The sequence below is a fragment of the Oncorhynchus nerka genome, linkage group LG27 (genome assembly GCF_034236695.1).
Source record: "Oncorhynchus nerka isolate Pitt River linkage group LG27, Oner_Uvic_2.0, whole genome shotgun sequence".
In the NCBI taxonomy this organism is placed as follows: Eukaryota; Metazoa; Chordata; class Actinopteri; order Salmoniformes; family Salmonidae; genus Oncorhynchus; species Oncorhynchus nerka.
Window position 1 is genome coordinate 81,274,361 of NC_088422.1, and position 14,776 is coordinate 81,289,136.

Genomic DNA, 14,776 nt, shown 5'->3' on the forward strand with positions numbered 1-14,776 from the left:
ATTATTCTCTGTCTGTGTGTGTAAATGGCTGTGAGAGATGGATCAGCCAGATATAGGATCTGGTTCAATAAGTAGGTATATGAGACTCAGCAGACTCTCTTCTGGGCTCATTATTCTCTGTCTGTGTGTTGTAGTGTGTGTAAATGGCTGTGAGAGATGGATCAGCCAGATATAGGATCTGGTTAAATAAGTAGGTATATGAGACTCAGCAGGCTCTCTCTTCTGGGCTCATTATTCTCTGTCTGAGAGTTGTCTCGATCAGGCTGATGGGCTGTACAACATTAAGGGATCAGGGTTGAGATGAGGTCATTAGAGGTACTAGTGCTAGACGTCTTTTGTTTTGATAGGTCACCATGGTTGGGGTCAGTTCCATCATTTCAGGAAGTGAATTGTTTTCCAGTCAAGAATGTAAAGAAACTGGAGTCAGCCGCTCCATATTACTAGTGATATATTGGGTTTCATCTTCATCTCTTACCATTCCAGAATTAAAACAGCCTTGGAGAACTTTGAGTGGCGTGTCTCTTATGACGGTGATTATATTAAATGTGTGTGTGTTTATCTCTCCCAGGCACGAGATGACATCCTAAATGGTTCTCACCCGGTGTCCTTCGACAAGGCCTGTGAGTTTGCAGGGATTCAGGCTCAGATCCAGTTTGGGCCGCACATAGAACACAAACACAAGCCTGGATTCCTAGAGTAAGCTTCACTTCCTTCTAAAGACTACTTTAACGTTACATAAGGCGAAGGGAAAGTGGGATTCCTAGTTAGTTGTACAACTGAATGCATTCAACTGAATTGTGTCTTCTGCCTTTAACCCAACCCCTCTGAATCAGGGGAAGGGTGATGATGAACATGGTGATGAGGATTTTTATCATGAAGGTGATGCTATTCAATACAATGAAGACATATTACTGGAAGGAATTTATTACTTCAGGGTACTGATAGAAATCTGTTTTCATAATACAAATCCTCACCATATTAAATGGGGTTTTGTTGTTTTAAACCAGCAGACTTTTCATGGTTTTATGTATGAACTCTCAACCTGTACCTACCTATCTATTTTAGCCTCAAGGAGTTTCTACCTAAAGAATATATCAAGCAGCGAGGGAATGAAAAGAAAACCTTTCAGGTTGGTCCAGTTTGTTTATGAATCTTATAGAAGTAGATATTGGGGCGGCAGGTAGCCTAGTGGTTAGAGCGTTGGGCCAGTAACCAAAAGGTTGCTAGATTGAATCTGTCGTTCTGCCCCTGAACAAGGAAGTTAACCCACTGTTCCTAGGCCGTCATTGTACCTAAGAATTTGTTCTTAACCGACTTGTCTAGTTAAATAAAATAAAAATGTTGCTATTTTTTTTTAATCTTCAATTAATTTACTCGTTTCTGAATTAATTATTTTTTTGGTTCCTATTCTGTCAACTTCTTAGTCCCATACAGCTGCTGATAGTCTAAATAAAAGTATAACCCTGGTGGTTCAAGCACTGAATGCTGATTGGCTGAAAGCCATGGTATATGAGACTGTATACCACAGGAATGACAAAACATTTATTTTTAATGTTATTTACATTTGTAACCAGTTTATAATGGCGATAAGGCACCTCTGGGTATATGGCTAATATACCACGGCTAAGGGCTGTTCTTATGCACGACACAACGCAGAGCACCCCATCGTGCCTTACTGCTTTAATATATTCTATTCTATTTTCAAACTCTCAGGACCACAAGAACTGTGGTGAGATGACAGAGATAGAAGCTAAAGTAAAGTACGTGAAGCTAGCCAGGTCCCTAAGGACATACGGAGTGTCTTTCTTCCTGGTGAAGGTAAGATTGTGTGTGTGTGTGTGTGTGTGTGTGTGTGTGAAGCACTAGCAGGTGCAGAAATGAGTGGGTTACAGCTGAATATCAGTAGCTTTTCATGTTGTTGCAACACCAAGGCCTCGTTGCACTCTTTCATATCAGAGGAATGTCTTCTCTTTGGAGTGGACAGAATCCAATCCCACCTGAGCATTAGGTTTAAGACCAAACAGATGACTGAAATATGCTCATCTGGCTTCAACCAAACTACACGTTTCCTAGCCTGGTCCCTGATCTATTTGTGCAGTCTTGCCAGCAACAAGCATAGGAGTTGGCTAATACAGTACAAATAAGATCTAGTACCAGGCTAGAAAACTGACCGCATCATTATTCAGACTCCAGAGTCACACTTTCCTAGTTAAGAAATGGCAGAGCAACACAAGGCAGTGTGGTAATGAATTAGACACCCATTAATCTTATGTAGATGTGAGATAAACAAAACTGTTAGACACATTTCTTACAAATGCTTCATATCTGGATATAGACGTTCAACCAACTGTGTGCCTGCAGCCTGTGCACTGGAGTGTGGCATAATGATTACTTCCCTGTGAGCAGGGAGAGAGCGCGAGGGAGGGAGACAGAGAGCAAGCACCTGGAGAGTTAACTAGTGGTTTCTGGCTGCACCTCTGCCAGGCAGGGTCTGTCCTTTTACTGCAGCCCCCACAGGGAGATAGGAGGGGCCTCCCCTGACCCTCACCCCCTCCAGCTCCCCTGGTCCCCCCTGCCCATCACCCCTCCAGCTCCCCTGGTCCCCCCTGCCCATCACCCCTCCAGTTCACCTGGTCCCTCATCCCTCCAGTTCCCCTGTTAACCCCAGCCCTGTGGCCCTCAACCCTCCAGTTCCCCTGTTAACCCCAGCCCTGTGGCCCTCAACCCTCCAGTTCCCCTGTTAACCCCAGCCCTGTGGCCCTCATCCCTCCAGTTCCCGTTAACCCCAGCCCTGTGGCCCTCATCCCTCCAGTTCCCCTGTTAACCCCAGCCCCCGGTCCTGACCCTCCAGTTCCCCTGTTAACCCCAGCCCCCGGTCCTGACCCCTCCAGTTCCCCTGTTAACCCCAGCCCCCCGGTCCTGACCCCTCCAGTTCCCCTGTTAACCCCAGCCCCCGGTCCTGACCCCTCCAGTTCCCCTGTTAACCCCAGCCCTGTGGCCCTCAACCCTCCAGTTCCCTTGTTAACCCCAGCCCTGTGGCCCTCAATCCTCCAGTTCCCCTGTTAACCCCAGCCCTGTGGCCCTCATCCCTCCAGTTCCCCCGTTAACCCCAGCCCTGTGGCCCTCAACCCTCCAGTTCCCCCGTTAACCCCAGCCCTGTGGCCCTCAACCCTCCAGTTCCCCCGTTAACCCCAGCCCTGTGGCCCTCAACCCTCCAGTTCCCGTTAACCCCAGCCCTGTGGCCCTCATCCCTCCAGTTCCCCCGTTAACCCCAGCCCTGTGGCCCTCAACCCTCCAGTTCCCCTGTTAACCCCAGCCCTGTGGCCCTCATCCCTCCAGTTCCCCTGTTAACCCCAGCCCTATGGCCCTCAACCCTCCAGTTCCCGTTAACCCCAGCCCTGTGGCCCTCAACCCTCCAGTTCCCGTTAACCCCAGCCCCGTGGCCCTCAACCCTCCAGTTCCCGTTAACCCCAGCCCCCCGGTCCTGACCCCTCCAGTTCCCGTTAACCCCAGCCCTGTGGCCCTCAACCCTCCAGTTCCCGTTAACCCCAGCCCCCCAGTCCTGACCCCTCCAGTTCCCGTTAACCCCAGCCCTGTGGCCCTCAACCCTCCAGTTCCCGTTAACCCCAGCCCCCCGGTCCTGACCCCTCCAGTTCCCCTGGCCCTCACCCCTGCAGAGCCCATAGAGACCCACTCCACCAGCAAGGCAGTGTTGAGCAACTCTTAAACACTCCTCACCTCTGTCCTTGTGTCACTCCCAATGAACTCTCCTCCCTCCCTCTGATCAGTCAGAAAAGCGACATGAGATAGAGGGAGAAGGACGCCATTTCTATTTTCGGAAAGTGAGTTGAAAGGCAGTCCATGATTCTTGATGGATTAGACATATTAAGGACTATCTTAACCGTTCATGTGAAAATTAAGTTTAATGAGGTTTTGGATGCTTATTTCACTCTGTTCTCTAATGAAGCTTTATTGCTTTTTATTTTCCATTGTTTTCTATTGACTGTTTGTATTAGAAGATTGATTAATAGTATGAATTTGTTGTGTATTTTCCACTGTTCTCTGAGTGTTAGTTGTTGCTTATTCTCCCATTGTTCCCCAATAAGGTTTTGTTGCTTATTCTTCATCATTCTCCAATAGGCTTTTGTTGCTTAATATTTCCCATTGTTCTGTCACACTGTTTTATAGGAGAAGATGAAGAGTAAGAATAAGCTGGTCCCCAGGCTGTTGGGGATAACCAAAGAGTCAGTGATGAGGTTGGAGGAGAAGACCAAAGACGTGGTGCAGGAGTGGCCCCTCACCACTGTAAAGAGATGGGCCGCCTCGCCCAAGAGCTTCACCCTGGTGAGAACCCCAGCGCGCGTGTGTGTGTGTGTGTGTGTGTGTGTGTGTGTGTCTGTCTGGTAAGACTCCCTTCCTCAGTGCTGCCGCCTCCACTTCCTATAGTCCACTAGAAGACTGACAGGGTCCACAGAGACCTCTTGTATATTTTACACGCAAACACCAATCCATTATCTGCCCTCTAACATGTATGTCCGTTGTGCTGTATTTCTTAGGTAGATTACACATAGATAGACTCTCAGTAAATGAAATGTTCATCTGAATGGTTCTCTTCTCATAAACAATTAGTATGAAGACTCTTCTCGTCACTCATTAAATTGTTCAACTTAATTTATTGAACAAACCCCCCTTTGTCTTGCCTGACTGCCCTTTGTGACTTTACTAAGAGTCAGTGACTAAAGAAATGCCTAATCTAGAAGATCTCTTTTTGTAGACATGCCGTCTTTCCCAACACTCAATTGAATTAATCCTCTCTGTGTTGGTACAGTTGAGGAATGTTCCCTTTGTGTCCCAAATGTTCCCTCTGCACCATATTCCCTTTAAAGTGCTCTACTTTTGACCGGAGGGAATAGGGTGCCATCTGGCATGCAACCTCTGTACCTTGATACTGAAGCTGTTGATGTTTTAAGCTGTACCTTTTGGTGAATGCTTTGAAATATATTCATAGAATTTTATTCAACCAATCATTCCATACGTTCACATTAATCCCCACACAAACTGAGCCAAGTCCTCTATGTAAACTCATTCATTCCATCCCACACTGAGCCAACGTTCACATTAATCCCCACACACTGAGCCAAGTCCTCTATGTAAACTCATTCCATACGTTCACATTAATCCCCACACACTGAGCCAAGTCCTCTATGTAAACTCATTCCATACGTTCACATTAATCCCCACACACTGAGCCAAGTCCTCTATGTAAACTCATTCCATACGTTCACATTAATCCCCACTGAAACTGTTCACATTAATCCCCACACACTGAGTCTCTATGTAAACTCATTCCATACATTCACATTAATCCCCACACACTGAGCCAAGTCCTCTATGTAAACTCATTCCATACGTTCACATTAATCCCCACACACTGAGCCAAGTCCTCTATGTAAACTCATTCCATACACTCACATTAATCCCCACACACTGAGCCAAGTCCTCTATGTAAACTCATTCCATACAAGTCCTCTCACATAAACTCAATCCCCATTAATCCCCACACACTGAGCCAAGTCCTCTATGTAAACTCATTCCATACGTTCACATTAATCCCCACACACTGAGCCAAGTCCTCCAGTTTGCCATTAGCTGGAGCATTTGTCATGAACCTCTGTGTTATTCCAGTAAGAGATGCTGTATACAGTTTGCCATTAGCTGGAGCATTTGTCATGAACCTCTGTGTGTTATTCCAGTAAGAGATGCTGTATACAGGTTGCCATTAGCTGGAGCATTTGTCATGAACCTCTGTGTGTTATTCCAGTAAGAGATGCTGTATACAGGTTGCCATTAGCTGGAGCATTTGTCATGAACCTCTGTGTGTTATTCCAGTAAGAGATGCTGTATACAGGTTGCCATTAGCTGGAGCATTTGTCATGAACCTCTGTGTGTTATTCCAGTAAGAGATGCTGTATACAGGTTGCCATTAGCTGGAGCATTTGTCATGAACCTCTGTGTGTTATTCCAGTAAGAGATGCTGTATACAGTTTGCCATTAGCTGGAGCATTTGTCATGAACCTCTGTGTGTTATTCCAGTAAGAGATGCTGTATACAGTTTGCCATTAGCTGGAGCATTTGTCATGAACCTCTGTGTGTTATTCCAGTAAGAGATGCTGTATACAGGTTGCCATTAGCTGGAGCATTTGTCATGAACCTCTGTGTGTTATTCCAGTGTGAGATGGCCTGTGTTTGACTGTTGTAGGATTTGGTATGAAGCCGTGTGTGTTTGCCTCTGGTAGGGATGTATAGAATTTGGTATGAAGCCGTGTGTGTTTGCCTCTGGTAGGGATGTATAGGATTTGGTATGAAGCCTGGTGTGTTTGCCTCTGGTAGGGATGTATAGGATTTGGTATGAAGCCGTGTGTGTTTGCCTCTGGTAGGGATGTATAGGATTTGGTATGAAGCCGTGTGTGTTTGCCTCTGGTAGGGATGTATAGGAATTGGTATCATCCTCTGTTTGTCTGTCTGTTGTAGGCTTTTGTAATAGTCCGGTATAAAATGCTATATTTGGTATGGACCTCTGCTGTAGGATTTTGTAATAGTCTGGTATAAAATGCTATATTTGGTACGGACCTCTGCTGTAGGATTTTGGGGAGTACCAGGAGAGCTACTACTCAGTCCAGACCACTGAGGGAGAACAAATCTCTCAGCTCATCGCTGGATACATCGACATCATCCTCAAAAAGGTGAGTGTAGGAAACCCTTTCCCATCGCAGCTAGATTATCCACTTGTTAAAGTGAGGGACACTGCTTCTAGAAAACATCAATACTCCCATGCATGTCCAAATAGTTCTGCCTAAACCTACCTGCCAATCACAATATGTGTTGCCTTTTAGAGATGGAATAGCCATTGTCACCTTTGATCCAAATGTCACTTTGTGAATTTCTCTCTCTTTGTCTCTGTCTCTGTAGAAGCAAAGTAAAGACCGTTTTGGTTTAGAAGGAGATGAAGAATCCACCATGCTGGAAGAATCCGTCTCCCCTAAGAAGTATGTGAACTGTTATATAATGCTCAGCAACACAAACTAGTAGTGTCGTACAGACCAGGGTTGTGTTCATTAGGGCACGCAACAGAAAACATTTCAAAATGTAAAAGAGGATTTATTATTGGAGAGATCCAGGTAGTCTCGCCTGTTTTTGTCCGTTCAGTGGCTAATGACGCCAACATGGTCTCAGTCCCATTTTATGTTCCAGCTATATTGTATAGATCTCATAAATACACCTGACTGTACACATGAACACTTAGTAGTATTGTCCCTTAGGATCAACTTCCTCTGTTGGAGTTTCTCTTTTTCTCTGTTCTCTCCATCCGGATAAACAACATTTTTATCTGGACTTCCCTAATTACACGCGTATTAGTCCCTTTATCTACATAGAGCTGTCGTTAAATTACGTAAGCTGTTTTCCTGTCTAGTCTCAATTGATGTTTCCGTTCCTGTACTGAGGGAATATTGGCCTTGGTAGTGTCCCAAATGGCTCCCTATTTAGTGCATTACTTTTGGCCAGAGCCCTATGTGCCCTGATCAAAAGTAGCACACTAATTAGGAAATAGGGTGCCATTTGAGACGCATACCTTGTGTTGTTCCCTTATCTGGGCCAGTCAGTGTGGAGGATAGCATAGAGAGCCTAAGGGAAGACACAGGCATTAATACTGCAAACTCACAGGAAACCAAACCTGGAAGGCTTCATCTGAAGAATAACAGAGTCTTGTTCCTGGAAGAACACAATGAAGGTTTGATGTCAGCCGTGGTTCCTGTTAGACACACACATATATATATATATATATATATATATATATATATACACACACACACACACCGATTCTGGCAAACAGACACCACCATCCTTCGATAGTTGGATCACCTGTGGATGGGAAAGGTGACGCTGTCACCTGAAATGCTATCGATAATTATGTGATGAATATTAATTATCACAGATGCGTTTTTTCGAAAATCATGCACAGACCACAGTTCATTCATGTAGAATTTGCGTGTTTTCAGGTCGACGATCCTGCAGCAGCAGTTTAACCGTGTGGGTCGTGTGGAGCATGGCTCTGTGGCTCTACCAGGGGTGATCAGGTCTGGCTCTATAGGAGCAGAGTCTCTCAGCATGGGCACCATGCCTTCTGCACAGCAACAGGTCATCATGGGACAGATGCACCGAGGACACATGCCACCACTGGTGAGAGCAGGAATGCAATGTTACACACACACACACACACACACACACACACACACACACACACACACACACACACTTTCTCCCCCTCTTCTTTCTGTTTCTCTCTCCCCCTCTTCTTTCTCTCTCTCTCTCTCACACACATCCTCTTTTAATATGTATCTCTCTCTCCATCTCATATCTCTATACGTGTTTAGTAGATATTAATCATGTCTGTGTTTATTCTCTCCAGAGCTCGGCCCAGCAGGCCCTGATGGGGACCATCAACACCAGTATGCAGGCAGTACAGCAGGCACAGGCTGATCTGGGGGAGGTGGACAACCTGCCTCCTCTGGGACAGGACATGGTGTGGACACACACACACACACTTGTCTCCTCTGGGACAGGACATGGTGTGGACACACACACACACACACACTTGTCTCCTCTGGGACAGGACATGGTGTGGACCCACACACACACACACACACACACACACACTTGTCTCCACTGGGACAGGACATGGTGTGGACCCACACACACACACACACTTGTCTCCTCTGGGACAGGACATGGTGTGGACCCACACACACACACACACACACACACACACACACACACACACACACACACACTTGTCTCCACTGGGACAGGACATGGTGTGGACACACACACACACACTTGTCTCCACTGGGACAGGACATGGTGTACACACACACACACACACACTTGTCTCCACTGGGACAGGACATGGTGTGGACACACACACACACACACTTGTCTCCACTGGGACAGGACATGGTGTGGACACACACACACACACACACACTTGTCTCCACTGGGACAGGACATGGTGAGGAGGACATATAACAGCATACTGACCGTCACACACGTACAAGCACACACAGCACTCAGCTAATTTCACGCCCTATTAACTTATAATTAAGTTGTTAATACTCTTAAAGCTAAACATTTTATAATGTAATTTTCTGACGTTTGATTTTTATGCTTAACAGCATGTTTAATGTATGTACATAACACTCCTTAAAATAAATGTAACTACGTCTATGCTCACCTTAGTGCTCTTCCCTCAATGCCATTCTCCCTGCTTCAGCTCCTAGCACCATTCATCCTCCAACTCCCATCCTGACTTTCTGATGTTTCATTCTTCTTATTTACCTGTATGTTCTGCAATTCAGCTTTTAGCTGCCAAGTACCACCTTCATGTGATAATTCTGATGAACCAGTACCATCTCTCCTCCAGGCGTCCAAGGTGTGGATCCAGAACAAGGTGGATGAGTCCAAACATGAGATCCACTCCCAGGTGGACGCCATCACAGCAGGAACAGCTTCTGTGGTCAACCTCACCGCTGGTACGTGGCTTTGGGATGACTCAGGAAACGACCATTTTTACAAGAAGTCTTTCTTCATTTTTACGTCTTGTGGTTTTAAATTATTCACACTTGACATTTTTCAAATTAACGATCTGGTTTTCATTACGTGTAAATCTACAGTAATGGTGAACTGTTATCCATTATAATGTGTACTAGTGGGCCATGCGAGCTGGCAGTATTCTTCATATCATTGGTTTGGTGCCATGCTGAACCCAGCCAAGGGACAGTCGGTGCTTCAACCATCTGTTTCAATATAAGGGGACTTCCCTGCTCTGTTGTCCAGTAGCAATCAGAGAAGAGTACTGATATAGGATCAGTTTGGCCTTTCAGACCATCGTATAGTGAATGAGATGACATGGACCAGGGGTCCTGATCCTGGACCAGCGCTCTGAGATGCTTTATACGGTCCCTGACCCTTTTCCCCTTTTATCTAAACGTCTGGTCATTCCCACCAGCAGTCTCATGTCTAAACAGAATGATCTAATGTGACATGCTGAATTGACTGGCTGAGTGTAACATGGGTATATGTTTGACACATACTGGCTCACTGTACTGCACCCTGTTAGGTACCCAGAGGACCGTCCAGAAGTGCTTGAGATGGTTAACTTGGCTCTCTTTATCTCTATCTCTGTCTCGTTTTTTCATTCTCCTTCTCTATCCTCTCTGCCTCTTTCCATCCCCACTCTCTTTCACTTTCGCTTACTATACTCTATTCCCTCTGCCTCTCTCTGCTCTCTCTCTCGTCCCCTCCCCTCCTTCCTCCCTCCCTCTTATAGGTGACCCGACAGACACAGACTACACTGCAGTGGGCTGTGCCATCACCACCATCTCCTCCAACCTGACAGAGATGTCTAAGGGTGTGAAGCTACTGGCTGCTCTTATAGAGGACGACACGGGAGGGAGCAATGACCTTATGGGTGCCGCTAGGAACCTTGCTGGGGCCGTCTCTGACCTGCTCAAGGCTGTGGAGCCTGCCTCCGGAGAGGTGAGACAGGGCTGGTGGAGGCAGATGCCTCAGCACTGGTCCAGGAGAGCCTAGAGTGTTTACGGGCTTTTGTTCCAGCTTAGTGCAAAGCAAGCACACTTGAAACAAAAGCCTGCAGATTGGCCTACTGTGGCTTTCCGTGGCCAGAGTTCTATACCAACAATGCTTTAGCCCAACACCTGTGGTATCTGAAGAGCACATGAGCTAGCTTCTACACATGATTCAATGTTCTAGACTTACTTGGACCTCTCATTAAGTTCCATTGTCCCTGATATAAGGCATTTTATATTCTCTTTAGTAACAGAACAAACATCACAGTTGATCTTTCCCAGTTGTATTGCCTGTAAAGAGAGGGTAACAGAAGGCTGTGTGTTAGGTTTGACCTCTGATTGATTGGAGGTGTTTATACTGTACTTATCACTAATGCACCACTGGCCTCAATAATACCAACTGAGCTCCTACTGTATTCATATGGTGGCGCTCCTCCCAGTTACAAGGCTTAATTTGATTAATATTTCCCTTTTTTAGGGAGTGTGTCATGTGTTGGCTGTCTATTGTATTCCTGCCCTCATGTCTGAACAGAGACAGATGGCCAGAGACCGACAGCCAGGCAGAACCATAACAAAATATGGCCATTTGAGCTATTCACCCTTCCTTTGCTACTGTGTGTTTTGTTCACGTTGAACAAAACAAAGGCTGGTGAGGATAATTCTCATGTGAATGATTCATCACTGCCATGTTGAATAATGGATTTCACATAGACCTGCACCTGCAGGCCCAGTTCACTATGCTCACAGTGTTCTCTTCAAGGCCAGTTGGGATAATAATGCTTTTGGGAGATTCTGTCTTGACAATATGAAAATACCCTGATGTAGATTCAGAAATACAGTAGCTCATCTAAGCTAGTCTGGTGTGTCGACCTTCTGGGGCTAAGCGTAGATGCTGAGCCAGCTGTAATTTAGGTCTACCTACCGTAGACCCCACGTGGGCTAACCCTTGTGCCATAGCTGTACTCTGACTTCCTGTTCCCTCAGCCCCGTCAGACAGTGCTGAGTGCAGCAGGCAGTATAGGCCAGGCCAGTGGGGACCTGCTGCTTCAGATAGGAGAGAACGAGTCAGATGAGAGGTTCCAGGTAAGAGTTTGTTTATTTTCACTTTTTCTCAGTACAACCTTTCACATGCGATTCAGACTCAGCACATTTAGAGGGATTATTCTGCAGTTGCACCCAATCCGAATTTCAAGCGTAACCTTTGCTTATTATAATTTATTAAGAGGGATGGACATGAATAATGGTGATGACCATTTCAGGAGGTGCTGATGATCCTGGCCAAGGCGGTGGCCAACGCGGCAGCCATGATGGTGCTGAAGGCTAAGAACGTGGCCCAGGTGGCAGACGACACGGTCCTACAGAACAGAGTCATCGCTGCTGCCACACAGTGTGCCCTCTCCACCTCCCAGCTGGTGGCCTGTGCCAAGGTACAACACTGTAGACCTTTCACACACTCCCACTGACTTTTCATCATGATGAGAATGATGTGAGAGGGGGAAAGGTTTGTGGCAGTGCTGCGGTGGATAATTCAACAACAGTAGCTATGATTCTTCCACTTCAATAACCCCAGGTAAGGTTACTAACTTCAATAACCCCAGGTAAAGTTACTAACTTCAGTAACCCCAGGTAAGGTTACTAACTTCAATAACCCCAGGTAAAGTTACTAACTTCAGTAACCCCAGGTAAAGTTACTAACTTCAATAACCCCAGGTAAAGTTACTAACTTCAGTAACCCCAGGTAAGGTTACTAACTTCAGTAACCCCAGGTAAAGTTACTAACTTCAGTAACCCCAGGTAAAGTTACTAACTTCAGTAACCCCAGGTAAAGTTACTAACTTCAGTAACCCCAGGTATAGTTACTAACTTCAGTAACCCCAGGTAAAGTTAGTAACTTCAATAACCCCAGGTAAAGTTACTAACTTCAATAACCCCAGGTAAAGTTACTAACTTCAGTAACCCCAGGTAAAGTTAGTAACTTCAGTAACCCCAGGTAAAGTTAGTAACTTCAGTAACCCCAGGTAAAGTTACTAACTTCAGTAACCCCAGGTAAAGTTACTAACTTCAGTAACCCCAGGTAAGGTTACTAACTTCAATAACCCCAGGTAAGGTTACTAACTTCAGTAACCCCAGGTAAGGTTACTAACTTCAGTAACCCCAGGTAAAGTTAGTAACTTCAGTAACCCCAGGTAAAGTTACTAACTTCAATAACCCCAGGTAAAGTTACTAACTTCAGTAACCCCAGGTAAAGTTACTAACTTCAGTAACCCCAGGTAAAGTTACTAACTTCAGTAACCCCAGGTAAAGTTACTAACTTCAGTAACCCCAGGTAAAGTTACTAACTTCAGTAACCCCAGGTAAAGTTACTAACTTCAGTAACCCCAGGTAAAGTTACTAACTTCAGTAACCCCAGGTAAAGTTACTAACTTCAGTAACCCCAGGTAAGGTTACTAACTTCAGTAACCCCAGGTAAGGTTACTAACTTCAATAACCCCAGGTAAAGTTACTAACTTCAATAATATACACGTAGATGTTCAAGTGTTTTTCATCTTACATGATTTTGTTTACTTAATATTTTTTCCTTTGTTTCTCTTTCAACACATTCACTCATTTTTCTCCATCACCCCTTAGTCACCACCTGGAGAGGGTCACCATCAGTGCTCTGGTGTTCCAGGAGCAGCTGATCTCGCTCTTCCTCTAACTCTCTATATCCCTCTCTCACTTTCTCCATCTCTCCCTGCAGGTGGTGAGTCCCACCATCAGCTCCCCAGTGTGCCAGGAGCAGCTGATTGAGGCAGGGAAGCTGGTGGACCGCTCAGTGGAGGGCTGTGTCCAGGCCTGTCTTTCTGCCACAGTCGACGGGGAGATGCTGAAGCAGGTGAGCGGAGTTGGGGTCAACTCCATCTCAATTTCAGTACAGTTTTCTCATATAGAAGCATTGAGGAACATTGAAATGGGTTTGTCAGTGTACTTCCTGAATTGAAACTGAATTGAGAGACATCCTGCAGGTGAGTGCTGCAGCCAGTGTTGTCGGTCAGGCCCTGGGGGACCTGCTGGAGCACGTATGCCACTACGGCTCCCACGGCGAGCCCATTGGTCGCTACGACCAGGCCACAGACACCATCATGACCGTAACAGAGAGCATCTTCAGCTCCATGGGAGACGCAGGTGAGGAGAGGAGGGAAGGAAGGGGATTCCCTAGTAGTGGTAGTGATGAAGTCGCTAAATAGAACTATTAAATTAAATGCCAATAAAGCTTGATTTAATTGTTTAAATTGATGAATGTTTGTTGATATTTAGATGTAAAGCCTCTTGGTGTATAGAAAGTGTCTGCCAGCTACTCTAAAGAACCTCATTCTGTTCTGTACCCAACCTGTTGAAGAATGCTGGCTTTCAGCCAACAGCAAATATCAAATCAAAATCAAATCAAATTTATTTATACAGCCCTTCGTACATCAGCTGATATCTCAAAGTGCTGTACAGAAACCCAGCCTAAAACCCCAAACAGCAAACAATGCAGGTGTAAAAGCACGGTGGCTAGGAAAAACTCCCTAGAAAGGCCAAAACCTAGGAAGAAACCTAGAGGAACCAGGCTATGTGGGGTGGCCAGTCCTCTTCTGGCTGTGCCGGGTAGAGATTATAACAGAACATGACCAAGATGTTCAAATGTTCATAAATGACCAGCATGGTCGAATAATAATAAGGCAGAACAGTTGAAACTGGAGCAGCAGCACAGTCAGGTGGACTGGGGACAGCAAGGAGTCATCATGTCAGGTAGTCCTGGGGCATGGTCCTAGGGCTCAGGTCCTCCGAGAGAGAGAAAGAAAGAGAGAATTAGAGAGATCATATGTGGGGTGGCCAGTCCTCTTCTGGCTGTGCCGGGTGGAGATTATAACAGAACGTGGCCAAGATGTTCAAATGTTCATAAATGACCAGCATGGTTGAATAATAGTAAGGCAGAACAGTTGAAACTGGAGCAGCAGCATGGCCAGGTGGACTGGGGACAGCAAGGAGTCATCATGTCAGGTAGTCCTGGGACATGGTCCTAGGGCCCAGGCCAGTTGAAACTGGAGCAGCAGCATGGCCAGGTGGACTGGGGACAGCAAGGAGTCATCATGTCAGGTAGTCCTGGGGCA

General features: G+C 45.9%; 1 protein-coding gene across 2 annotated transcripts in view; it reads left to right on the plus strand.

Moving 5' to 3' along the window:
• The window catches only part of LOC115122919 (talin-2), a 127,619-nt gene that overhangs the window by 60,801 nt on the left and 52,042 nt on the right, over positions 1–14,776 (plus strand). For both annotated transcript variants that reach the window (XM_065012068.1, XM_065012069.1), the window contains exons 7-20: positions 569–696; positions 1,066–1,129; positions 1,714–1,818; positions 4,189–4,344; positions 6,642–6,743; positions 6,970–7,046; positions 8,058–8,238; positions 8,468–8,581; positions 9,479–9,587; positions 10,385–10,593; positions 11,628–11,726; positions 11,903–12,070; positions 13,384–13,518; positions 13,649–13,808. In XM_065012068.1, coding sequence (XP_064868140.1) covers positions 569–696; positions 1,066–1,129; positions 1,714–1,818; positions 4,189–4,344; positions 6,642–6,743; positions 6,970–7,046; positions 8,058–8,238; positions 8,468–8,581; positions 9,479–9,587; positions 10,385–10,593; positions 11,628–11,726; positions 11,903–12,070; positions 13,384–13,518; positions 13,649–13,808 — 1,807 coding nt within the window. The remainder of the gene's footprint in view (positions 1–568; positions 697–1,065; positions 1,130–1,713; positions 1,819–4,188; positions 4,345–6,641; positions 6,744–6,969; positions 7,047–8,057; positions 8,239–8,467; positions 8,582–9,478; positions 9,588–10,384; positions 10,594–11,627; positions 11,727–11,902; positions 12,071–13,383; positions 13,519–13,648; positions 13,809–14,776) is intronic.